At 38.0% G+C, this 26,978-nt stretch overlaps 1 protein-coding gene and 1 pseudogene across 4 annotated transcripts in view; one reads left to right on the top strand and one right to left on the bottom strand.

Annotated features, from left to right (window-relative positions):
- COL19A1 (collagen type XIX alpha 1 chain) overlaps positions 1 to 26,978 on the bottom strand; it is a 333,080-nt gene that overhangs the window by 101,931 nt on the left and 204,171 nt on the right. For all 4 annotated transcript variants that reach the window (XM_003897789.5, XM_009205449.4, XM_009205448.4 and 1 more), the window contains one exon: positions 13,256 to 13,309. In XM_003897789.5, the coding sequence (XP_003897838.2) occupies positions 13,256 to 13,309 (54 nt within the window). The remainder of the gene's footprint in view (positions 1 to 13,255; positions 13,310 to 26,978) is intronic.
- On the top strand, positions 16,548 to 17,408 carry LOC116275223 (annotated as a pseudogene).

The following is a 26,978-nucleotide window of genomic DNA, read 5'->3' as shown; positions in this document are numbered from 1 at the left end:
GGAGTTTGAGGCCAGCCTGGGCAACATGGTGAAACCCTGTCTCTACTAAAATACAAAAAATTAGCAGGGCATGGTAGCGTGTGCCTGTAGTCCCAGCTACTCTGGAGGCTGAGGCAGGAGAATTGCTGGAACTTGGGAGGCGGAGGTTGCAGTTAGCTGATATCACACCACTGCACTTCAGCCTGAAAGACAGAGAAAGACTCCATCTCAAAAAAAAAAAAAAGACTTAGATGACAAGTAGAGTCAAAAGGAAAGTGACCAGAATGGGAGGAGGATAAGGATAAGAGAAAGGAACAACACGGAGACACAGGGAAGTTCAAAATCATGGAGGGCTTCTATTAGAACAAGAGCAGGAGAAAGAAATGAGCAGCGTTAGGCTGAGAAGGAAAAGGAAGGAAGTCAGCAATCTCAACCAGCATCTTAAATAACTTTTGAGGTTTCAATAACGCCAAATGAAGGCTAAGGAACCTTAGCACTTATAAGATGGTGGAAGAAAAGAAAAAATAAATATAATCAAAGGAGGTGGAAAAATACTAGTGAATCAAGAGAGTATATTGCTTGGGGATGATTTTGGTGCACAGAAACTCCAATGAGCATGAAATTGCAGTGGAGAACAGTTGTGGGAAAGTTGTCACACTCAGGCAAAATGAAATATCCTTCACTTAAGACTACAATAGTGCCATTGTATTCTGTTGTGGAAGAGAGATTGTGTATTAGCATTGCAGTAGTCTGAAGAATTTAAGTGATACAGTACAATGGTTTAAGCATTCATCAAGGACATCTTTTGGGAATTTCCCCTACAAAAGATAATAACAGTTTAGTTGGAAGCTGGCAGCGACATGCTTATTCTTGGTGAATGTATGAAAATTCTGAGCAGTGCTGTGATCCATGATCTTGTCTTGTCTCACTAGTTTTTCCTCCACCTTGGCATATACTGGCACCATACCTTGAAAGATCTATAGCTCCTAAGTGTCTCAGTCTAAGATATCGCTAGCATCCCTGGTTCACAAGTTCAGAGGCAGTGTGATTAACAGGTGAAAGATTGCAGCAAAGGCAGCTCTGGATCTTGAATGAGAATTTTTCACATCTGCCACTTTGGACATTTTTCAAACTCATTCCCTCGTGTATTCCAGGAAAGTGCTCACTTGAGCTGGGCTTGTCTGCTTCTGGCCTGCATACTGAGCTGTGTAATTGAGGGAACTCAAGCATAGGCCGTTTATGGTTGTATGAATAAGCAAAATACTCAATATGTGATCTGATTGTTTTCCAAAATTGCACAGTCCCTGGTTTCGCTTGTCATTTTGGAACAGAAGTGGGAGGATGAGACTGTGACAGTGAACGCATTCAATGGGTATAATTAACCCATTTCATAAAAGCAGATTTTCTAAATTATGCTAGGAAGCTTGCACGCTTTTTAACACTTTGCTTCCCAAGGCAGAAAAAAATATCTTTAAAGGTGCTTATTTCCCCAGATATCAACCTAATTAGTGTAAAGCCCACTGCCTTATTGATAGAGTGGGACATTTTGACTGATTTCTATGGCATGATAGTTAGAAAAAAAAAATGATTCCTCCCCTAATGCTGCCATTCTGCTTATCCATCCATAAAATGTTTCATACTCATCTTTCCTCAGTATGTCCTAAAAAAGGAAAACTATTATTTGTCAGTGTCCTGCAATATAAGGAGCAGCAGGAATCTTTAGAGTGCCTTGCCACCCGCAGATGCAACATCAATGACCCAGTACAAGGTGATAAAAGCCACAGGGGCATGAAAACTAGCAAGGAGGGGAATGTGTGAAACAAATTATTTGTATCCAGTGGTGTCCTCAAAAGATCACCACCAACAAAAATCATACCTTAGGAACAACTGTGCCTCCATCCCCTTGTCTGACCTCAGGAATTTTTCAATATGCCACCAAAATCTGGAGGAAAGTTGGCTTACATGGACCCCACAGGCAGCCTGCACCTATGAATGCTTTGAGTTTCCATTTACTGTAATTAGGTGATAACATTCATTCTCTTCAAAAGTGTTGGTAGAATGACACCTCTTCCTGAGTTGAGAAAATGCAAGTTCCAAGGCACACTGCTGGGACTTAAGATAACCAGGCTGGTGGCACTGGCTTATACACTGCCAAGTTACACAGAGGCCAAGAGCGAGTGCGCAACTCGAATAGCTGGGGACATTCTGGACAGCTCTGGAATAATTGGGTGATTGTGGTCTTCACTTTCATCTCAAATGTGTGATGTTAAGATTTCTCCCTTATCTATAGGTTGTACTAATGATAAATCTACAAATGACAATTCTTGGCTCAACTGAACCCCATGGTTATAGAGAGTGTGCTCACGAACGTTCTAAAAAAATAGTTAATAATTTCAGTTTTAAAACACGTGGCCCCATTCCACAAAGGATTTCAGTCAAAGGAGAAGATACTGATGATATCAGCCAGTGAAGAAGTAATCAGTGATATGCACTGTTACTAATTCCATAGAATGTTTTTCCTGTTTCTTAAAATGAATTTGAACTATTCTAAGCATGCTGAAAAGTACTGAAAATAATATAAATTCCAATGAGTCCACAATCCTGTGTTGTCAAATATTAACAATTTTGCCATATTTGCTTTGGGTATTTTTACTTTTTCATGAATTCATTACAGACATAGCTGAAGACTCTTCAAATCTTATTTTCTGCCAACTTTTCTTCCACGTTTTAGGTCCCATAGACAATGCTGAAAACTTGTTGCTTCTCTGGTTACATAATTTCCTTCAGTCTTTCCTCTGATCATACTAAGCTATAGTTACTGATCTGCAGAGAAAACCGACTGCACAAATGGAGCTGAGCCCCTTATTCGTCAGGACCCAGAATTTTCTTATTGAATGAAAATAATCTCTTCTTGCCTACCTTGCAAAGTTATACAGCAGTAAAATTAAATACATTATGGAGATCCTCTTGGAAACTATGACATCAAATGCAAACTATAAGATTATTTAGGAGACAAATCTCCCTTTCTGCAAATTAAGGTTCTAATAAATCTGATTGGCCTTTGACTTCTCAAATCTTGATGTTTACCTGACACAAAGAAATGATGTTTAATCCAGGCACTATCACAACTAATTACAAGTTTGGTGACCACAGATCAAGGATTTCAAATATTCTGTCTCACCATTGCTGTAAATAACACATGTCAGTCCAGATGTCTTAATAGTGGGTTTCAAGAACATAACACAAGATGAAACAGGCAGTCAGTGACTGTACAAATATAATATTCCTTTCAACCATAATGTATGTTACCACTATTAGTAAAAAGCATAGGAACTCGGAAAGTGAGTAATAATGTCCTGCTACTGTCCATAGGGAGAGAAAAAGAGAAATAATTAGAAAATAAAACTTGAGAGCTAGTTTTCAAAATCTCAACCTGATACCCCCAGCTGCCTCACATGCATGTCTATGTATTCTGTGGTCACACAAGGTGACACTGGAATTTTAGCAATGTTGGGAACAGCTGTTTTGTCTGGGACCATTACCCCCATGAGGGACAAGTGGCAATAAACATGATTAGCCATGTCTCCATTTTATAGGTCTTATGTGTCTATATTTTTAAATCTGAGAAAGTGTCATCTTACTTTTTTTTAATAAATGAAATTCCTATTCCCATTGACTCAAACTGTTAGGTTCATTTTCTCTGAAGATATTACATTGCACAGACTTTAGTCATTTAATAGACAGAAGAGATTGTGGTTCTCTTGCTGAAAGGAAAACTGAGAAACATGACAAAGCCCTGATCAGTTCAAAGCTTCTAGAAGGGATGTTAAGAATTTGAATTGGATTCCTATTGATACATGATGAGCTTCAAAATGCATGTAGTCACATTCAAGGTATCTTGAGGGTATTTTAACAAGTAATCAAATGTTTGACACAGTTTCTGTCATCTGCTTTATTCAGCAGTCCAAAAATGTGTTTCGGGACACTAAATTGTTTTAGAGGTGGATCTTGCTATATACTGGAAATAATAATTTTGCACTTTCAGTTTTCAGTGCATAGTAAATAAAGTTGGAGATGGGAGATACTCAAGTTGAGAACAGTGATGGATAACGGGGCACAAGTGCTGGAAGGCACTTAGTCCTATGGTGTTTTGAGGGCATGTATTTTCATTGCCACAACTGTTCAACTGGCTTAACCTATAGCCTAACAGAAAGGAAACATCAGATTTTGCTGTGGGGAAAAAGAAAAGACTTAGATGTGATGAAATTCTCCATCTCTAATGACCAATGTGATATCCAGTGGATTCAGTCAAGACTGAAATTAAATGGGCTACAATCATACCTTTGTCAATTTTCTTGTTTTCTCTCAGCATACAAGCCTATTTCCTATCTACTCAAAGACTAAAGATAATGGGCTAAAAATAATATTACCTTCAATAATTTATTTGAATCAGTAGGAACAGTAATTTCATCACATAAAAAAATAAAACCACTGCAGACACACACACACACACACACCCCACACTTACAAAAGGGAGATATAACTGGTTATTTCATGGCTACTTGTATCTCTCCAGCTGCCCTCCCTGCCAACCCTTCTCTTCTATTCTTAGAAGGCCCCATGTGATGAAGCCATTCAGCTCCCAAATCTTTTCTGGCACTATTCTTTTCTTAGCTCCTTTATTGCTTATTGAATACATCAAGCTTTTCCCCACCTGAAGCCCTTTGCAAGTCCTGATATTTCTGTTTAGAAAGTTCTTGCTCTGGCCCTCACATGGCCAGCTCCTTCTCAAGGAATGTCTTCTGCTCAGAGACACCTCCCTGGACCACCTCAATGAGATGGTAATGAGAAGAACATTTCCTCCTTCCAAATCATTATCACATTACCCAGTTTGTTCCCCCCATAGCACTTCACTCTAAACTGAAATTGTTTTGTCTATTTATTTAACTGCTTATTAACCATTGGTGTACTGCCTTACCACAGAGAGTAAGTTATAAAGAAAGGTAGAGACCTTATCTGTAGTTTGTTGTTGCTTTGTGTTTCTAACCACTGTATATTCAATGTTTGTAATAGTGATTAATACATGGTCAATAGCCCATAAGTGTTTAGTAAATGAATTAAATTTTACACCCTAAATTTACTCTTTTAACTGTGCAAACTGATTAATTTAATTTACAATTAGTTTACTTGTAACTTTCAGGACTGTGTAATGATTCATGCTTTAAAGGTAGAAGAAGTTCTACACTGAAGTTAAAATTAAAATAGAAACAAGAATGTACATGTTTTAAATCAGACTTGTTTTAGAAAAGAAGCATACATTTCATTGGAGTAAGCTCCTACAAAATTAATACTGCAGAGTTTTATTGGTATTGTACAACAGAAGGGCATTTCAGAGATCAGTGAAGTAGGTATGGATTTTCACCTCAAAAGAGCATCAAGTTGACATTGAAAATGCTGATGAAATAGCATTTATATTTAAATTTCAAGGTAAGCATAAATGCAACAAAAGCCTCAAAATAATTTTTAAAAAATCATATGGATTTATAATAAACTTCAAACATCGAAAAATTTCCACTCCCCTGACATCCTTCAAAGAGCTAGAGTCATTCTTTGACTACAGCTTTTCCAGCGGAAACAGTAGATGGAGCTGCTGCCCCATGTTACACACTTTTTTGAATTTCTGCTTTCAACCTAAATTGCTATGCACACAAAAGTGACAAATGGAGCCCACTGCTCAATTCCCATACTGCAATAATGAAACAATGCATAAAAACAATACCAGAAGAAAAAAAAATGAAAGAAAATAAAAAGCCTTGCCTGTAACAGAAAGAAATAATAACACATTTTAAAATTAATGTGGTTTTTAATAAACGCTTTTTCCAGCAATGATGAATGAGAAGTAATGTCAAATGGGTGGGCTAATACCTACTTCCTTTAATGGTTCATTAGTTAAATTCTCCTACTTTCTCTCCTGCTTCGCCTCATTTCCAGCTGCTTTCCTCTCTTTTCTAAAGAAACCAGAAACCAGAATACTTTGAAATAAATGAAGGCATTCCAAGTCTTGAGACTTTCTAAGTCTCATTATCATAACATAAGTCTATTACTTTCCGTTGCTTATGCTACTCAGATAACTGGAAGGCTTTTTAAAAAGACAAGCTTTTATTGGAGTGTGAGGAAGGACAGTTGAGACTTAGAGAACATCACAACTAATAAAATACAACAGCTCAGATGGTAAAGGAACAAGCCCCACAAGCAAGGAAGAGGCTGCAAATCTCAGGAGAAGAAGCATCACTGACTCTTTAGACCTGGTTGTTATTGTTACCTAATTGCGAGTAACTTTTGTATCTCTTCATGAGTGGATTTATGTATCTAGAAAAAGCGTGCCATATGCAAAGGGATCTTTTATTTCCGCAATTCATTGACATTCAAATTTCTGTTAACTAGATTTTTGGAAAACTGTAAAGAGAGAAAAGAAGTGTTGGTCTAATTACTGATTGAAGACAATCTCTTCTATCTACAGTGTGAATGGGTGTTCAGAATAATAACAGTGGAACTAACTTACATTTAGATAGAGCTTTACATATAGAAGAAAGTTCTTTCACATCCATGGCATTGGGCCCTTGTAGCCACTGTGGGAAAAAGCAGGTGGGGTAGGTGCTATTATTTCAAATTTACAGAAAAGAAAACGGAGACAAGGAAACATCAAGAAAATTGTTCTAGGACAGGCTAGTGAGGAGAAGCACTAAGTTCCTCACTGCCATCCTATGCTATCCTATACCATCTCGCTGTCTGGAGTCAGCACAGTGCCATTCATTGCCATGGCAAAATCAAACACTGTTCTATGTATGATGTTTGAAGAAGACTAATCTTAGTCGAATTGTAAACTAGAAGCTTGTCTTTCACACCTGTAGTCTGGGAAAACAAAGGTTTAGGGATCAGTTCCTGTGTTTCAATTCTGTCTTCTCTGCTTGTGTCAGCTTGGGTAAGTTACTTGACATTTCCAAGTATCATTTACCTCATTATAAAATGAAGATAATTTCTACTTTTCAAGAGAGTTGTAAGGATTCCCTAAGTCACTGGAAATACAGTACTTAATGCAGAGCTAGGTAATAAATTCTCCTTGCCTGCTTCATCCGTCTCTCCTCTGAACCTGTTTCCTCAGATGTTAGTGCTATTTCCTTCCCGCGGGAGATGCTTAGCCCTCTCATACTGAAAAACTGTTCTCAGTTGTAATCTTTATGTATTGAAATAAATCCAAGAGATCGCTATGTAATAGTTTCCCTCCAGTGAAGAATATTCATTTAGGACAAGATGGCAGAAGTTATTTGGGAGACTTTGGGAGCTTTTTCCTTTGCATAGGTAAGATCAGCTCTGGTTTTTAACAAGAAATTGGACAAATACTTTACAAAAATACATGTGGCTAACTCTGTTAACCAGGTTAGTCACTGCTCAATGACAAGCACTCTGAATAAGAACAGTTTCATTATATGCATATTGCATGTGTATAAATGTCAAATAAGTCTTTCCTAAAGACACAAAAATTTGCTATTGAATATGGGGAGCTAAATTGGAGTGATATATATGACTTTCCATGAAACACTGATTCACAAAGATAATTTAATAATGTTAGTTTAATAAAACTACTGTTAGTAAATTTCCCATTATTAGAAATCTTTTTTCCGTAGGAGATAAAATATCTCAGGGGACAAAACGTTGTCCTCTTACACACACACACACACACACACACAAACATATACACTTAGCTAGTTGTAGGAAATTTTTTTAGTAAACAAGTTGTCCTTTTGGTGCAAACGTTTCATAAGAAAGTGAGAATATACAAATTTGGCTTCAGAACAAATAATCAAGTAGAAGGACTCATTAAAACACTTTAATTATTTGAATTGCTTCAGGCCATCAGAGACTTAGATTCCTTTCAATTCAATTTCCTTTCAATTCAAGATTTTTAAAGTCTTCACTGACACTCCCCTAAATAACAACACTACGTTTGATTTCAGAAACATCTTAAACCCCCAAAGGGAAGGACATTTTCTTATAAAGTATGCTGTTATTAAAAAAATAAAAAAATTCATGCCTCCTGGTAATTCCTATTCCTTTGTTCTTTGCAATCACACTGACTAGAATAAAGTCGCCCTCCAACTTTCCCAAAGACTAATTGCTCAAACATAATGTTTAAATTACATAAAATATTCACTTATTTGAGGGATATTACATAGTATTTAATTACTGTTTGATGAGGAGACAAAATTAAAATTAAAAAAAAAATACATTTCATATTGTCATAAGATATTCTAACACATGCTTCAGGATCCTCACATACTGGCCACTGCGGTGAGGCATACACTAACTCCAATAACAATTAGAAAAATTATAGGTCCTACCAACCCATCTCTTGTTCTCTTCTTGCCTTCCTTCTTGCTATGAAGCAGGGTGCATGTCACAAAGGGTCCAACGTTGGAAAAGACAAATAAATGAAAAACAACAATGTTTTGATCTAAAAACGTCCACAATTAAGGGGGAACATCTCTTAAGCTATTTGTAAATTGTAATAAAATACAAATAGCTCCCTGGGACATCCTAAGAGATAACAAGTGCTCTGCTGATACTTCTAAAATAGTGACTACCGGCCATGCGCGGTGGCTCACACCTGTAATCCCAGCACTTTGGGAGACTGAGGCGGGCGGATCACGAGGTCAAGACATCGAGACCATTCTGGCCAACATGGTAAAACCCTGTCTCTACTAAAAATACAAAAATTAGCTGGGTGTGTTGGTGGGCACCTGTAGTCCCAGCTGCTCAGAAGGCTGAGGCTAGAGAATTGCTTGAATCTGGGAGGCAGAGGGTGCAGTGAGCCGAGATCATGCCACCAAAGTAAATACTTTGTCTTCTGCATAGATTTTTCCTAATTTTTCTAACAAATTGGGTATTTTGTTATATTTAAAAAGTTAATAAACCACTTTTTAAAAATACTATGTTCCCAGGATTTAATGAACACTGTGTGTCAGACCTATAGCTGAGTTTAAGTTCTAAATCTATACTTGAAATAAAATAAGCACCTCTCTCCTCCAAACACTCTGGCAATAAACTAAAGTCTGTGGAATTGAATATTATAAATCCTATCATACAGTCACATGGTTTTTAATCTTCTGAACTCTTCAGTAAACTCATTTGATCTGTAGTTGAGAACTCATTCCAGAATTCGGTGTAATCTTCTTCTCTCCTAGACATTTGGCAAGCTTGTCATAAAGGACTTCAACATTCAAATTCTTCCTTTGAGACAACAATTATCCTGTCTTAAAAGCAGCACCATAGGTTTAGAAAACTACACAAAGGTCTAATCTTGCCTGTTAGCATTCACCAGCTTTTCTTCTTTAAAGCACGAAACAATTATTTTAAAGATCTTACAATGTGTTCTCTGTTTTGTCTAAAAATTTGAAATAAAAATCAACAAAACTGATTCCTTTCAAGACTAGATGCTAGTACACTGATATGGCTTGACTCTGTGTCCCCAACCAAATCTCATGTTAAATTGTAATCTCCAATGTTGGGGGAGGAACCTGCTGGGAGGTGATTGGGTCATGCGGGTGGTTTCTAATGGTTTAGCACCATCCCCCTAGTGCTGTCTTGTGAGTGAATTCTCACGAGATTAGGTTGTTTATTATTATTTTTTTTTGAGATGGAGTCTCGCTCTGTTGCCCAGGCTGGAGTGCAGTGGCATGATCTGGGCTCACTGCAAGCTCCGCCTCCTGGGTTCATGCCATTCTCCTGCCTCAGCCTCCCGAGTAGCTGGGACTACAGGTGCCCGCCGCCTCGCCCGGCTAGTTTTTTTGTATTTTTTTTAGTAGAGACGGGGTTTCACCGTGTTGCCAGGATGGTCTCGATCTCCTGACCTCGTGATCCGCCCGTCTTGGCCTCCCAAAGTGCTGGGATTACAGGGTGGGCCACCGCGTCCGGCTGAGATTAGGTTGTTTAAAGTGCACTTCCCCCTTCACAGTCGCTCTCTCCTGCTGCCATGTGAAGATGTGCTTGCTTCCCCTTCTCCCTTCTGCCATGACTGGGAGTTTCCTGAGACCTCCCCAGCCATGCCTCTTGTACAGCCTGTGGAACTGTGAGTCAAATAAGCCTCTTTTCTTTATAAATTACCCAGTCTCGGGTAGTTCTTCATAGCAGTGTGAGAATAGACTAATGCAGATATCCGGCTTATACTTCCTCATCCCTCATCCCCCCAATCTGCCTTTATATAATAAATATCAATTGGCCCCAATGCACTGTTAATAGGACAATCCACTAGAATGGCTACAGTGAAATGAAATCAATGACAGGACAGTAATCATGTTCATTTTTGGCAGGTGAGCAGAGCACATCCTAAGAGATTCCTAAGGTACTGGGTTGAGGCCCTCTAGTGGTGGTGCAGGGTGTTTTTTGGTCTTCAGAAAGGCACTTACCTGGTCTTAATTTTTTCGTCTACAAAACATATTCATTTGTTACTCAGTCATTAAATAAACAATAATCACATGCTATAGGCCAGAGACTATTCTAAGCAATGGTGGGAAAATAGAGGTTCAAAACAGTCACGGTGCAGTGGTCAGATGAGGAAAATAAGAGTCCAAAGCAATGTGCTATATCTGTAGGCGGTGTAACATACAGGACCATGGGAGGAAATCTCAAATGCTGAGAGCACTGGCAAAGGCTCTATAGGAGAAATGTTTGAGCTGAGTCATGAGATACAGAGAAGCATATACAGGCCTATTGGAGAACATTTGCAAGTCATAGCATTTTTGAAACAGTAAGGGAAGATGTCGCGGGAAGTCAGGGACCCCGAACAGAGGGACCAGCTGAAGCCACGGCAGAAGAACATAAATTGTGAAGATTTCATGGACATTTATTAGTTCCCCAAATTAATACTTTTATAATTTCTTACACCTGTCTTTACTGTAATCTCTGAACATAAATTGTGAAGATTTCATGGACACTTATCACTTCCCCAATGAATACCCCTGTGATTTCCTATGCCTGTCTTTACTTTAATCTCTTAATCCCGTCATCTTCTTTGTAAGCTGAGGAGGATGAATGTCGCCTCAGGACCCTGTGATTGTGTCAACTGCACAAATTGTTTGTAGAGCATGTGTGTTTGAATATGAAATCTGGGCATCTTTAAAAAAGAACAGGATAACAGCGATGTTCACGGAACAAGAGAGGTAACTTTGAACTGGCCATCAGTGAGCCCGATGGAAATAGAGCTATATTCCTCCTCTTTCATAAGCAAATAGGAGAAATATCACTGAATTCTTTTTCTCAGCAAGGAATATCCCTGAGAAAGAGAATGCACCCTGAAGGTAGGCCTATAGACGGCCCCTTTTTAAGGTGTCCCGTCTTCTATGGTCGAAGCCGATGGGATGAAATAAGCCCCGGTCTCCTATAGCGCTCCCAGGCTTACTAGGATGGGAAAATTCCCACCTAATAAATTGTGATCAGACAGGTTACTTGCTCTCAAACCCTGTTTCCTGATAAGATGTTATCAAAGACAATGCGTGCCGGAAACTTCATTAGCAATTTTAATTTCTCCTCATCCGGTGGTCCTGTGATCTCGCCCTGCCTCCATTTGCTTTGTGATATTTTATTACCTTGTGAAGTATGTGATCTCTGTGACCCACACCCTATTCGTGCACTCCCTCCCCTTTTGAAAATCGCTAATAAAAACTTGCTGGTTTTACAGCTCTGGGAACATCATGGATCCTGCCGACTTGTGATGTCTCCCCCGGACACCCAGCTTTAAATTTCTCTCTCTTGTGCTCTTTCCCTTTATTTCTCAACCCAGCCGAGACACTTAGGAAATAGAAAAGAACCCATGTTAAACATTGGGAGCGGGATCTCCCAATAGGAAGATGACTGATTACAAAAGAAGGAAGGGCATAGAGGAGGATAGGCCAAGGCAGGTAAAAGGCAAACCATGAAGGGCCCAGAGGATGTGGGCATGTAGAGGATGTGGAATCCATCTGTCTTGAAGAAAAGAGAAGCGATTGAGGAATTTAAAATCAAATAGTTTTAAGCTGTTAGAGAATTTTAAGCCATCCAAGCCCACCTGGATGCTGTCATGATTTAGAGGTTTTACTCCACTTGGAGAAGGTAGAGGCAATGAGACCAGCTCTCAGATGACTTCAAATATGTAGGTTCAAATTGACAAAGGTCTAAACTAAGGCAGTGACAGTGAAGACGGAGAGGATTTGTGGGCTGCTGGGATGTAGAACTGATATGATTTAGAAACTGTTTAGATGAGGAGGATGAAGAAAAACATCTAGGATTATTTTTAGAGATTAGTTTTGGACGTTATACTTTTGTGGTAGCCAGGAGACTTCCACGTGGAGATACTAAAAAATAATGGGATGTACCAGCCTGGAACTCAGGAACAGTGTCTGAGTTGAAATAAAAAACTGGCATTCATTAATCCATCCAGCATATAGGGGGCAGAAGAAAAGCTGTTAATGGAGACAAAAAGATGGCCCCAGGCATGGGAGAAAAAACCCAATGTTGCTAAACCAAGAGAATAGGGAGTTTCAAGGAGAGAGCAGTCAATGCTATACATTCCTGTGTAGCAGTAAAGTCAGATGAAGCCTGAAAAGTGCTCAGGGAATCTGCGATGCAGAAATTGTTGGGACCACAGAGAGTGCAGTGTCAGTGGAGCAGCTTGGACACAAACCAGACTCTCATAGGCTGCAGAGTTACCACAACTACAAGAAATTGAATACTTTTTTTTTTTTTCCCCTAGAAGCTCGGGGTAAAGGATCCAGATAAACTAACTGGTTAGATGATCTTTATAGCACTTTTTACCAAACCATGAAATTATACTAACAAAATAGTTTCATATCAAGAAAAGTGGATATGCTTCCCCAGATGTCTGACAGCCTGGATGTTAAGAAATCGAGAAGATGGAGTTCAGGTAGGTTCAGAACAGGATTCATCTGTCTGGACACTTGGCTTAGGATGTTCAAGCAGACACTACTGTTATTGCCATCTGTGTAATAAACAAGTGGGTGAGGTGTGTGGATGATTACCAGCCTCCCTCATCTCTTGGTTTGTGGTGATGATGGTGTTAGGAATATAGAGACTATGAACTACTCATCCAAATGCTGAAACGAGTCATTCTAAACAGTAGAAAGAAGGAAACCATTATCCACAGGGGAGTAAAATAATCCTTAGGTAAACACACAGACATAAAGAGTGACTTTTTAAAGGGATAGTCATTGTATTGTTTACTCACAGGTGGTCCTGGGGGTCCTGGTTTTCCTGGAGGTCCTGTTTTCCCTCGTCTTCCCTTGAAACCAAAGAAGAACAGATGATAAATACTGTGACTCCATTACATTTTAATATCAAACAATATTCAATGGGAATATTGAAGACATTAAAAATGAACAGAAAGTTAAGAAACAATTCCAATTTCTCATGACTTTTAAACATCAATTAATTTTAAAAGTTGTGGGCCAATTTTTAAGAACCATAATGAGAAGTATAGTACCTGAAATGAATAAATCTTAACTGTTATCAGCAGTCCTTTAAATGCTATCTACCTTGGTTCTTTAGCAAAGTAATATAAAGTATATGAAAGATGGTCTAAGATGGGTATTTTATCTGATGATTCTGTGGTTTTGGATGCAATAACAAGTATATCTGTCATCTTAAGTTGGTGTTCTCCAAGAGGGGCCTGAACTGTAATTTTGTATGAGTTATTTGAGGGTGAGATTGGGTGTTAAACATGCATATTCCTGGACTTCATCCTAGACTTCATGGTTTAGAATCTCCAGGGTGGGAGCCACGAATCTGCATTTTTATGCTCACTAAAATCTGAAAAGCACTGCCCTAAGCCCTATTGTAATTACATATACTGTGTGAAGCACATTAGCTCTTTTCTTCCCTTAAGGTGGTTAAGTTGTTTTTATAAGTGAACTAAAATGTATAATTCTTGCATGTTAATCTTCATTATTACAACCGAATATTAACTCTCTCAAGTTCACAACTAGCTAAATTCCAACCGCAAGATGTTGTGCTAACATCTCTTGTACCCATGAATCTAATAACATTTAAAAAGCATTTCATTAGATATTATAAAATTATTTTCTTAAACATTTTTTATTTTTTAAATTTTTTTTTTTTTTTTTTTTTGAGACGGAGTCTCGCTCTGTCTCCCAGGCTGGAGTGCAGTGGCGCAATCTCGGCTCACTGCAAGCTCCACCTCCCGGGTTCACGCCATTCTCCTGCCTCAGCCTCCCGAGTAGCTGGGACTACAGGCGCCCGCCGCCACGCCCGGCTAGTTTTTTGTATTTTGTAGTAGAGACGGGGTTTCACCAGGTTAGCCAGGATGGTGTCGATCTCCTGACCTCGTGATCCACCCGTCTCGGCCTCCCAAAGTGCTGGGATTACAGGCTTGAGCCACCGCGCCCGGCCCTATTTTTTAAATTTTTAACAGAGGGAAGTAAGCTTAGGTATTGAAAGCATACATTTTGAATGAGAAGCATTTATGAGCATATGTTTTCTAAATATGGTCACTCTATTTCATTGTTACTAACAGTTCTATTTGATTATCATATTGGTAAACTGTCAGTACATATTAAGGCTTATTGATACTTATAAAGTAAAAATATTACGTTGATCTTTTCCATGCTTTTTTGAGGGAGAATTATAAATGTAGGCACAGAAAGGCCCATTTTATTCACCAATTTTCTTGCTCTGAAAATGTCAGGCAAAGTTGCCTGATTCCTTTGATTCTCATCTAGTCTTGGAATGAGATAGGAGGTCTAAACGCCAGTTGAAACAGGAGAGTAAGTTTTCAGAGATCAACAAGCAAATACAATGCTGTGATTGGATGAGAAATGTGTCCATTGTTTCTGAAGGGAAATTAAGGTGATACCATCAAAGACTTCATATGAAAACAGCATCCTTGTCTATAAATAGCCCTAGTTAACATCTACAGAACAGATTTAAAATTTTTTAAAAATTAAAAACATAGGCTGGGCATGGTGGCTCATGTCTGTAATCCCAGCACTTTGGGAGGCTGAGGCAGGCAGATCACCTGAGGTCAGGAGTTCGAGACCAGCCTGGCCAACATGGAGAAACCTTGGTTCTACTAAAAATACAAAAAAAATTAGCTAGGCATGGTGGTGTGTGCCTGTAATCCCAGCTACTTGGGAGGCTAAGACAGGAGAATTGCTTGAACCCGGGAGGCAGAGGTTGCAGTGAGCCGAGATCACGCCACTGCACTCCAGCCTGGGAGACAGAGACTCTGTCTCAAAAAAAAAAAAAAATTAAAAACATAAATATAATTATTAATAGTAGTGTTTTTCTCTTATCTTTCATTTTACAGATCTAAACCATGCAGTTCTTTTGGAGGATTGTAAGATTGAAATGAACATATAATTTAATATTCTGTATACTTAAAACAAGTTATACACATGTATGCCGTGTTCTAGTCTTGCAGTTTACATTTTCTGAAAATCAATACATTTGGTATTTTAGTAAATATAAGTAAATTAGCCCCTGAGGACTAATCAATGATAAAAAATTTACTTAGAAGGTGGAAGCACTGTAATTTATTAATTCACAAGAATACAAAGAAACTAAATAAATGGTATCTAAGTAAGTGATTGGTTCTTTCTTTAAGCATGCATTCGGTTGAGGTAAGTTAAAACCATAGGATCAACTTTAGTTTACATTCCCCATTCTTCAAAGGAGACATGTGTATTGATTTGGGCAGGAAGCGGGGAAAATGAGGCTACTGATTAACTTTTATCACAGAGTTAATGTTGAAACAAACCAAATATCAGATATTGTAACATAACATTGGCACATGTTAAGATGAGGAGTAAAAAGCATCCAAGATTCAGGATATGGTGAGGGCAAGCATCCAGATTCCTGCATATCACTGCTGATTTCAGCCAGCCTTGCCATTGTCAGAGTGTCAGAGTGTCAGTGTGGATGCTGGAAGAGGGCAGAGAGAAGGCTCATTTTGCTGAGTGGACATGCAGGTAAAATATTTTTGAGGGTTGTTAAGTAATTTGAACATATTGTGTGCACACAACGTTAGCCAGCACATATTTTCACATTAAACCTGGTTTCTAGGCTTGAACTTTCCTAAATCAGATTTGAACAATTTTTAAAGATGTGCTATACAAAGCAATGCAGTTACCTTTTTGTTAGGCTTACCACCAAATACATACAGGTTGATTATCATCTGTCCAAAAGTGGCTGGAACCAGAAGTGTTTTGGAATTTTTTTTATTTTGGAATATTTGCATATACATAATGAGATATCTTGGGGATGGGCCCCAAGTCTAAACATAAAATTCGTTTATGTTTCATATATACCTTATCCACATAGTCTGAAGGTAATTTTATGCACGATTTTAAATAATTTTTTGCATAAAACAAAATTGTGACTGTGTTTTGACTGCAACGTGTCATATGAGGTCAGGTGTAGAATTTTCCACTTGTGGTGTCATGTTGTTGCTCAAAAAGTTTTGGATTTTGGAGCATTTCAGATTTTGAATTTTCAGATTAGGGATGCTCAATCTGTACAAGAAACAAGATTTACCTTGGGAGAAACTCTTGACACTAAAGTCTCAAGTGTAAGTGACTTGTGGAGGACAGAGAAGAGGGGTGGACGGATGAGAAATGTAGGTGGAAGCTTTAGAGCATAAGAGAGTTATGGGTCCAGGAGGCAGGGCACAATTTCTTTTTTTCTCAATCTTTTTTTTTAGAGACAGGGTCTCACTATGTTGCCCAGGCTGTCTTGAACTCCTGGACTGGAGTGATTCTCCAGCTCTGGCCTCCTCCCGAAGTGTTGGGATTACAGGTGTGAGAAATGGCACCTTTCTTAGGGGCCACATTTCTATCAACATAATAGTCCATGCCTACTCCCAGACATCATTGTTCTTCTTTCCAAGGAGCCCTGGGAATTAACTCCCTTGTCTTGTTTCCCTTCTTCAAGGCCCCAAGCTGCACCGAATACCGCCGTACAGTCTCCTGTTCCTCTGAAGGATCATCTGTCTTCTACTTAAAAACATTAGGGAAAGGCAAAAGCCTACCTAAGAGCTAACAACACTCTTTGGTCTTGGCCACAGAAGCAAGATACTGAAGGGAACGTCATTGTCTGAAAAGTGTCACAATAAGATGCACACATTGTGCCACCACTGTGGCTCTAAGGCCTGCCACCTTCAGAAGTCACCCTGTGGCAAATGTGGCTGCCCTGCTAAGCACAAGAGGAAGTATAACTGAAGTGCCAAGGCTTAAAGATGAAATACTACCAGGACTGGTCGAGCGAGGCACCCGAACATTGTATACCGCAGATTCAGGCATGGATTCTGAGAAGGAAAAACGTCTAAACCCAAGAGGGCAGCTGTTGTAGCATCCAGTTTATCTTAAGAATTTCAATGATTAGTCACACAATAAATGTTCTGGTTTTTAAAAAAGGAGCTAACAGTAGATTTTTGGTAGGGCGAATTTTACTACTTAAGCTAGGACATTTTGGGGGAGTATTTTATGAATAATTATGCCAAGAAAACAGGCATAAACCACAACTCCCTTCCTAGGACTAAAATCAGATTCCCCCACTTTTCAGAGGAAAATCTAATCTGCGAATCTTTGTTCATAGGAAACAAAGACATAAAGTGTCTCCAATTCTTCCCGTGGTGCAAGAAATCAATGATGAACCATTATGTGTACAAGGTATCCTAATTAGTGGACAGAATGCCTCACACGAAGCATTCTTCGTGTGGATGAGGATACCTGGGGCCAGGGCCTGCGGAGGTTGATAGCAGGCCCAGGAAGAAGGCTCCCGATGCCAATGAGAGGAATGTTTGCACGTTTGCTTTCACTTCTATCTCTGGTTGTTTTGGTCCATTCATTACAGGGCTCTGTCTAGACCCAAAAGTGAGACAAAAGGTGGGGACTTGGGTGTGGGTGGAGGGAAAATCTTGGAGATAAGTCAGATATCTGCTGAGCTGGAAGAGGTCTTCCTGGTTAGGGTGGCTATTCTCAGGTAGCCATTTGTTCAGAAGCAACTCTGATAAATTAGTGCTTGGGTGAACTTTCAGATGGATAGAGATCTACTGTTTCAGCATTATTATAACTGGGCTAATCCAACATTTTCCTGAAAACTGTGGTATAAAGTGCAAAGCACAGATTTACTCTATCAAGTTGCCCTGGAAACCTGAAAGTGCTCAATATGTCAGTTTTCTGTTTGGCAACTGTGTGGAGATTATTACACAACACTTTAGATATCTGCCTAATGATCTAAACCTAGGACTGCTCAAACCTGACCATGCATGAGTGTCACCTGGAGGGCTGTTTAAAATAGATTGCTGTGCCTCACTCGCAGAATTTTTTTTTTTTTTTTTTTTTTTTTTTTTTTTGAGACAGGATCCATGCTGGTCTCAAACAATCCTCCTCAGGATCAAGAGGTGGAAGTAACCCAAATGTCCATCAGTGGATGAATGGATAAACAAAATGAGGTACATATATATAATGGAATATTTTCAGCCTTAAAAAGGAAGATAATCCTGGCCCATGCAACAACATGGATGAACCTCAAGGACATTATACCAAGTGAAATAAATCAGTCATAGGAAACCTCAGGAGGATCATTTGAGCCCAGGAGTTCAAGACCATCATGGATCCTGTCTCAATAAAAAAGAGCTTAAAAAAGATCTTTTTTAACCTTGATGCTTCCAGGATGACTTGCAGTGTGAGAGAACATTTATCTTAAATTACACTTTTGATTTATAAACACCTGGCCCTCTTAGGAGCACTAAGAAGGGAAGAATGCAAATAATGGACTATTGGTACTTATTTGACAGATGGTTTTTGTTGTTGATGAGGATGATGATGATGAAGATGAAGTAAGAGTGGCAATTGGACTTAAAGGATGGTATGCAGACCCCAAACCCACTAATGAAACATGCATTTAAGTACTCTCTCTAAACTGTCAGGTCATGATAACACAACTAGCCCCTCTCCTGAGTAGCTGGGATTACAGGAGTGTGCCACCTGCTTGGCTATTCGGAGTTCTGGATTCAGTAGGTTTGGGGTGAGATCTGAGAATCTGCATTTCTACCAAGTTTGCAGTAATGCTGATGCTGCTGGTCTGGGGACCATGTTATGAGAACCACTACTCTAAAACTAAAGCTCTTATTTCATATTTGAAGTCAGGCAATCTTGTAGAGTACCTTATATCTTGTAAGTCTATATCTTGTAGCTCAGAATAAAAGAATTCAATTTGTTTTGTGATTATGTGGAACTTTAAGAATAAAATGCTCATTGTCAAGTTCAAGAGCACCTGGACTGGAAAATCTCTGTGCCCCATTTTTTCTCTTATAGAATCTTTTTGTGCTAAGATTTCATTGATGTAAAATGGTACTTATACTTTGCAACAACTTTGTTAAAGGAATAAAAAGATTACTTGTAAAATTCCGACTGCATACACCCAGTAGGATGGCTACTAACAACAAATCCGAAAACAAGCGTTGGCGAGGACATGGGGAAATTGGAACACTTGTGCAAGGTTGATGGGATTGTAAAATTGTAATCCTAGCACTTTGGGAGGCTGAGGAGGGTGGAGCTTGAGGCCAGAAGTTTGAGACCAGCCTGGGCACCATGGCAAAACTCCATTTCTAAAAAAAAAGGGTTGTTTAAGGTTTATAGAGTTTCAGTTTTGCATGATGAAAATGTTCTGGAGATCCTTTCCACAACAATGTGAACATGCTTGACACTACTGAACTGTATACTTAAAAGTGGTAAGGATGGTAAATTTTATGTTTACATTTTTTACCACAATTTAAAAGAAAACAACTATTTTTACCAAAATGTCCAGTACATGGTAGTTCTAATAAGTATTAGTTCCCTTCCTCACTGCCTTTCCACTACCCTCTCTCCAATTCTCCATTTTTTATATAAAAATGTTGGATAATGTCTCTAGGAAAACCTCCAAAATATGTAGCGTGCATCCTTTAGAAAAGCGTAATCACCTTTTAACTGTGGATATAAGTTTGTTTAAAAATCTAAAATAACAATCAAGATACCCATTAGAGGTAGAAATAAAAAAAAATTGATTTATTCATAAAATGGAAAAGTATATATTTGACAGCAAAGAAAATGAATGAAATTGAACTACATGCAACAATATAAATATTTCTTATAAACATAATGTTGATTAAATTACACAAAGAACAAAACAGGCAAAACTAATCTATCCTATTAGAAGTTATAATGGGTTACCCACGTGGGAGTGGAAAGTGAAAGCATGAGAGGAGTTTCTTAGGGTTATGATGTTCTGCTGCTTGAACTACCTGGTGGTTGCATAAGTATGTTCATTTTATGAAAAAGCATCAAGCTGTACCCTTATGACATACACATTTTTCTGAATCTACATTAAATTTCAATGTAACTTTAAAAAATGAAACCATGAGATTCCCACAATGGAATGATTTTATTTGCATGATCTAAAACCTTGATTCCACTTGCATTTTCTGTGCACAAGGACACAGAGGGTCACTATTAACAGCAAGAAAAAAAGAGACAAGCCTATTTAAATAAATGACATTTACAAATTTTCAACAGTAAAAATAATCTAATGCTTCCAGGATGACTTGCAGTGCGAGAGAACATGTATCTTAAATTAGACACTTGATTTATAAACATTTGACCCTCTTAGGAGCATTAAGAAGGGAAGAATGCAAATAATGGACTATTGGTATTCATTTGACAGATGGTTTTTGTTGTTGATGAGGATGATGATGAAGATGAGGTTACAGTATTAATTGGACTTAAAGGATGGCACACAGGCCCCAAACCCACAAAATGAAACATATGTCTAAGTACTCTCTCTAAGCTGTCAGGTCACGGTAATTCAGCTGACTCCTCTCAAACATTCCCATTTCCATAAGTGTATTTTGCACACTCTTAGGCATCAGCTTGGCCTAAACAAGGTATCAAGGAAATGTCATGAAAGAGGAGACAGGGCCTTGACTGGCACACACAACTGTGAATGAGGTGTTAATTACACAGGAAAACATTACAGACTATCTGGGACGTTAGTTGTCTTTTTTTACTTTGTGAACGGAAATAAGATTTATGTCTGATGTAAAGAATTACATTTTGAACTCAAGGATATGCGTAAAAATGAGAATGGAATACTTACAAGAGGAGTGCATAATATTTTAAGTACATTTTATTTCTTACTAGATTTTAAAAATGTGTCTATGACAGTAACAACACTAGTCATAAAGGTCTCATTACTTCAGGGATCCGACAAGTGACTCTGGTAAGGACATGAGAAGAAAATGCAATTCAGCATGAACAAATGACTTGAAATAGGTTCTGAGCTAAGGAAAGATGAACATCATTGAGGTTGGGATCTTAACATTTTAAAATTATTTAATTCCACTATTTGCTCATCTCTCTGCCCCTTTCCTTTTTATCCCCCCTTGGATGGACTCTATCTGTAACTAATGTGGCTTTTCAAAACAAGTTAGAAGTTGTGACATCATTATCTAAACCTCTTGAGCTACAATTCAGTAAATGATAATCTGAATAAATGATTTGTTAAAACATTAAAACTGGATTAACATTTCCTTGATGTGGGTATCCTGGTCATTCACAATTTAGGTTATTTTGCTGTTATAATTTTTGAGCTTCTCTTCTTCTCACTACCAAGTCAGATTCTGTAAATGTCCCATTTACTTGTTGCTTTTCCCTTTGGAATGTGGATCTTCCTAGTTCTTTTCTGCTTGCCTGATTTCTGCTTGCCCTCACGTCTCTCTACCCTGATTCTGAGGCCAACCCAACCCTTCCGTTTAGATTTGTTGGAATGCCTAACTGCCTTGCCAAACCACCAACTCTCTAAGGCCCGGATTCTGACTCTGTTTTCTAGGCCTGTCATTGCCAATATTTGCCAAGCCACTTGATGCGTCTCAGTGTCATGGGTGGGGCAGTGGTAGGGTATGACTAAACAATTTCCTGAATATACTGTGATGTATTTTAACATCTTTGTGCCACATGAAGCTGGTGGAAGCTGGAAGTTCATTGTGAAAACTTTCTTTCCTCCATATTTGGATGTTCACAAGCAGCACACTCCCAGACTGGATAAGGGGAATTTGGCCTTTATATACACTGCCTTCCTGTCTGAGAATTATGCCGTCAGGCTTCCACATCTCTAAAACATTCCACTTTCACAATACCTCATGAATGAAGACTTTTCTCCTTCACTTTTATTATGGGAACTGTTATATTTGTAAGTTTAGAGTCAACAAAATTGACATGTAGAGGGACAAATAATGCATATAAAATGATGTCTTATTTAATAGAAGTGTTAAAATAAAAACAATGTAGTGAAGTTCATCTACAAATTTCAGACAGGTCAGAGGCTAGGCCAGTGAAACAGGAACAAGCTCAGCATTACCAGTGAGCACTAGAACAAATAATCATTAGTAATATTTTATATCTTGATTTCAATTAAGGTAAAGTGACAGGACATAGTTTTGGTATTTCTAGTTACATAATCTAAAAGATATACTCTAGGGGTAGAATTCTAGAGCTACATTTTCAATGTCCAGGATTGAATTGACTAGTACGAAATAAGTTCACAGAACTACAATCAATAACTGCCTGACAAATGAAGAGAATTCTAGAGGATCAGTGAGATGGAACTATAAAGGTCCCCCAATTTTGAAATGGAAAAATTTTCCTTATGTAATTCTCAACAAATTGAAGTGAATTTAATGGATTAAATTGCATTTTGATACTTCAGTGCTGATTTCAGAAAAAATCCCTATCAAAAAGATGTGAGTAAATTTTATTTGGCAGAAATTTACTGTCTGTTTTACCTGCTGTGTTGGGGAAAACAGATTAAGATGATTAAGACCTAGACTTGCCTTCATGGTAGAAGAGAAGGGACAATTATTCACAACAGGTATTTAGACAGACTTGTTCATTTGGTTATAGATGATCTCAGCACTTCCAGTTTCCCTTTGGAGTGGAGGGATCATGGGGATAGGAGGAAAATGTGGGTAGAAAAAGTCATCTACACAACTTCAGCAACAACCTGGGACATTATACCCCCTGAAAAGTCCTCAAACAGGGGATAGCTTTCCCTGGATGCACCTGCAGTAACCTGTCTTAGACGTGTGTGCGCTCTTTGGTTCTCTTCTCTTCTGATACTTATCCTCAACCTTTAGATCCAGTGTATTCAGAAGGCATTTCCCAGCTCACCACTTCTTTTTCTTGCATGATAGATTTAAATATTGGGAAAATGTATTGATGACCTTTAAAAACTGAACACTTAGGACATACTATTGTGCAAAACTGAGAGTATTTTTCTTTATTTGAATACCAGTTTTCGCTTCCTTAAACTTAACATCCAATGTCATTTGAAGCTGTAACTGGGTAAAAGTAATTCAAAGTCTGTCCTTTACAATCTACCTTCTCTCAGCTCCCATCAGATTCAACATTTCCCAAAATAAGGTTAAGGTTTCCTGGGAAAGCTGGTGACCCAGTTGGTCCTGCCAACGGCAATTGTTGGTCAGTTGCCAGATTCTTTTTATGTTCTTTGACTTTTTCTCTGTTCACCTCTAGGGAAGTATCCTATAGGCAGAAACCCTAATAACATCTTGTTCCCCCGATTCTTGCCACATCTAGTACATATGCATTTACATTTACAAAACTCACATAACCAGTTCAGCTTTCTCAACTAATAAATTTTCCATTGTGACTTTTAAACTCTTTATTTGTTCACCTGCTGGCTTTTCACTGTGTTTGTATAGGATATTTTCCCCACTTTCAGCGAGCATGTGCCCAGAATTGTTCATAAATTAATTCAAGAAGCATTTATGAAGTCCCTATTGTGGGTTAGATGCTTTACCATGCTCTGGAAATACCTTGAATTCTGTCTCCATACCAGTGAGGACAATAATAGTAACAGATGTCAAATATCATTCAAAGAAAGTTACACATATTGTTCATTTAATCCTCAAAATATATTTGAGGTATTCCCATTTTAAGGAAGAGGCAAATTAGTGACAACATAACTTGCCCAACGTTATGGGACTAGTAAATAGCAGAGTTAAGACTTGAATCCAGGCAACTTGGCTCTATCATCTGTGACCATTACCACTATGCTATACTTATTGCATCTCTAAGAACTAAACAAAAAAAGATATGAATTTTGGATAGTCATAGGAAATATAGAAAAATAAAGCAGGTTAAGGGAACACAGAGTTATACAGGAAGGTGTGCTCTTTTAGACAGAAAAATCAGAGAAGGCCTCAGCAGAAACCTGAACCAAGTGAGTCCACGGATCATGCAAGGTCTGAGAAAGAGCATCCAGTAGAGGGAACAGCAAGAACAAATTCTTCAAGGAATAGCAAGAAACACAGGTTGCTAGAGAAGAGCAAGCGTGTGGTTGGGTGGCAGGCAGGCCAGATTAGGCTGGGCCTTGTAGATTATGGTGAGCGCTCTGAGTTTCATTACTGTCATTGTGATGGGAAGCCATTAGGAGTTTTGTCTTAAAAAGGTCATATTATATAGGTTGGTATAAGCACCTGCTTAGGTAGAGAATAGCCCAGAAGGTAAAACTGCCACCAAATTCATCATTTAATACAGAAGCTCAATAGAACTAATTTTAGGTTCTCTGTTTTAGATTGCTTATAACACTTTCTTACATGTGTGTAGAGCTGATTATATGTACAGTCATCTCTTGGTATCTGTGGGAGATTTGTTCCAGATCCCCACTGTCTAATACCAAAATCCATAGCCATTCAAGTCTCTTATATAAAATGGTATAGAATCTGCATATACCCTCTCATATACATTAAATCATCATTAGGTTACTTACAATACCTATAATGAAAATGCCATGTAAATAGTTGTTACGTTGTAATGTTTGGGGAATGATGACCAAAAACAGTCTGTACATGTTCAGTAAGATGTAACCATATTTTCTTTTCAAATATTTTCAATCTCCATACTTGGTTGAATCTGCAGATGTGAAACCTACAGATACAAACAGCTGACCATAAAACATTTCCAAGTGCAATTCTTTTTTTTTTTTTTTTTGAGATAGAGTCTTGCTCTGTCACCCAGGCTGAAGTGCAGTGGTGTGATCATTGCACACTGCAGCCTCAACCTCCTGGGTTTAAGTATCCTCCTGCCTCAGTCTCCCAAGTAGCTGGGACTACAGATATGTGCCAGCATACCTAGCAAATTTTTAATTTTTTTGTAGAGATGGGTGTCTCTAGGTTGCCCAGGCTGCAAAATATTTTTAACCTTACATTAACATTTTATGTTACTGAATATAATATCTATTATTCTCTGATATTTACCCAGCCCATTGTTTTTGGCTGGAAAAAAAAGACATACAGTATAAGGAAGTGAGATCTATTTCATCCCTCATTATAAACTATAGTTTTTAAAACAGAGAAGGCTGCATTGTGTAAGTAATCCTACAAGACTTATAAAAGGATATTAATAATTTAATGAACTTGTGCTCAAGGGAGAAAAGTGTTCTTGAAACATGTCAGGATGAATTTTCAAGGGAAAGGCCTAATTAGCAGTGTCTGAAGCATATGTCGTCACATTTAGAAAACACGAACTAGTCCCTGTGGACAGAATGGTAAGTTGGATTTTGAAGCATTAACTACTCCAGTTAATATGTATGATTAACGAGCAATATGTCAGTCTGCTGGCCTAACTCAAGTGAAAGAACTTGTAGGAGAAACAAGGATGTTTAAACTCATCCACAGAAATATGCAAATTTAGTTTATTGTCTCATTTATATTATGATCAACCAATAACTTAGAGATCTTGTGGGAAATAATGCCATAGTTTGGGCTCTTTTAAAATATAGAATCAAAGCTACGAAGATGCCCTAAAAATACATGCCTAACATATCTATCTTTTTCTTACACATAGTAAAGTATTTTTACCAGATGATTATTTGGAAAAAGTCAAATTGAAGAAACATGATTTAAATCCATTCAACAGAGAAAACACATGTAGGCAAAACCTATTTGATGTCAAGATCTCCAGAGGCAAAGAGAAAAAGCCAGTCACTTGTCTATGGGATTCTAAACATAAAATTACATGGCAATATTCACACGATCATTTAGATGTTTGAGCTCCTAAAGACAGACTCTTAATTTAAATCTTTCAAAATCAACAATAACTAAAACTACAGGAGCTAATGTTGGAAACAATCAAAGTTACAGATTTGTTTACTACTTTAATGAGAAATCAACTGCCACTTAGGAACACAAAAGAGTGGGAAAAATAAAGATAGTCTTGTATCAATGATAAGCATTTGTACATTTATTAAGTGTTTACTATATCCTGGATATTGGAGAGTAAAGAGAAAATTATACACAGATCTTGCTGTTGAGGAGCTCATAGTTTGGTACTAGAATATTTCTCTTCTTTCCTCAATATAAGTTTTGTTCTACACCAAAAAAAGGGCTATTTAAAGAGATCCACAAAAGAGAATAGTAGTTCACCAGTATTTTCAAGAATTATAAGTCTGCATTAAACGTGGACATGAGTGGCTTTGGACAATTGGAGTAGCAATATTTCTATTTTGGCATACTTTGAATACTTGTTGCCCATAGTCATGTTTTCTATTTTAGAAGGGTGCAGATTATATTGAGGTGATACAGATTCTAACTCATATATTTATGAAACAAATTGATCATTGACTTAAAAATAAAAAGCAGGATAGAAAAAAAATGTGCATTGTATGAGAAGCCAGAGACCTGACCACTAGTATATCCCCTTTTATTTATTAATTAAGCGAATCTGAACAAATCACATAATCTCTCAGCCTGAGCAGTTTCTACCTTAGGAAAAAAAAGGAATAAAAATATACCTGCCTAAAGATAGTGGGCTAGAATGAACTCTCTGTAAAGGTGCTTCTGTGCAGAAGGTCCCAAGCATTCCCAGAGGAATTAAACT

The sequence above is a fragment of the Papio anubis genome, chromosome 6 (genome assembly GCF_008728515.1).
Source record: "Papio anubis isolate 15944 chromosome 6, Panubis1.0, whole genome shotgun sequence".
Classification (NCBI taxonomy): Eukaryota; Metazoa; Chordata; class Mammalia; order Primates; family Cercopithecidae; genus Papio; species Papio anubis.
Note: the sequence above shows the minus strand (reverse complement) of the source record. Positions and strands in the feature narration are given on the sequence as shown.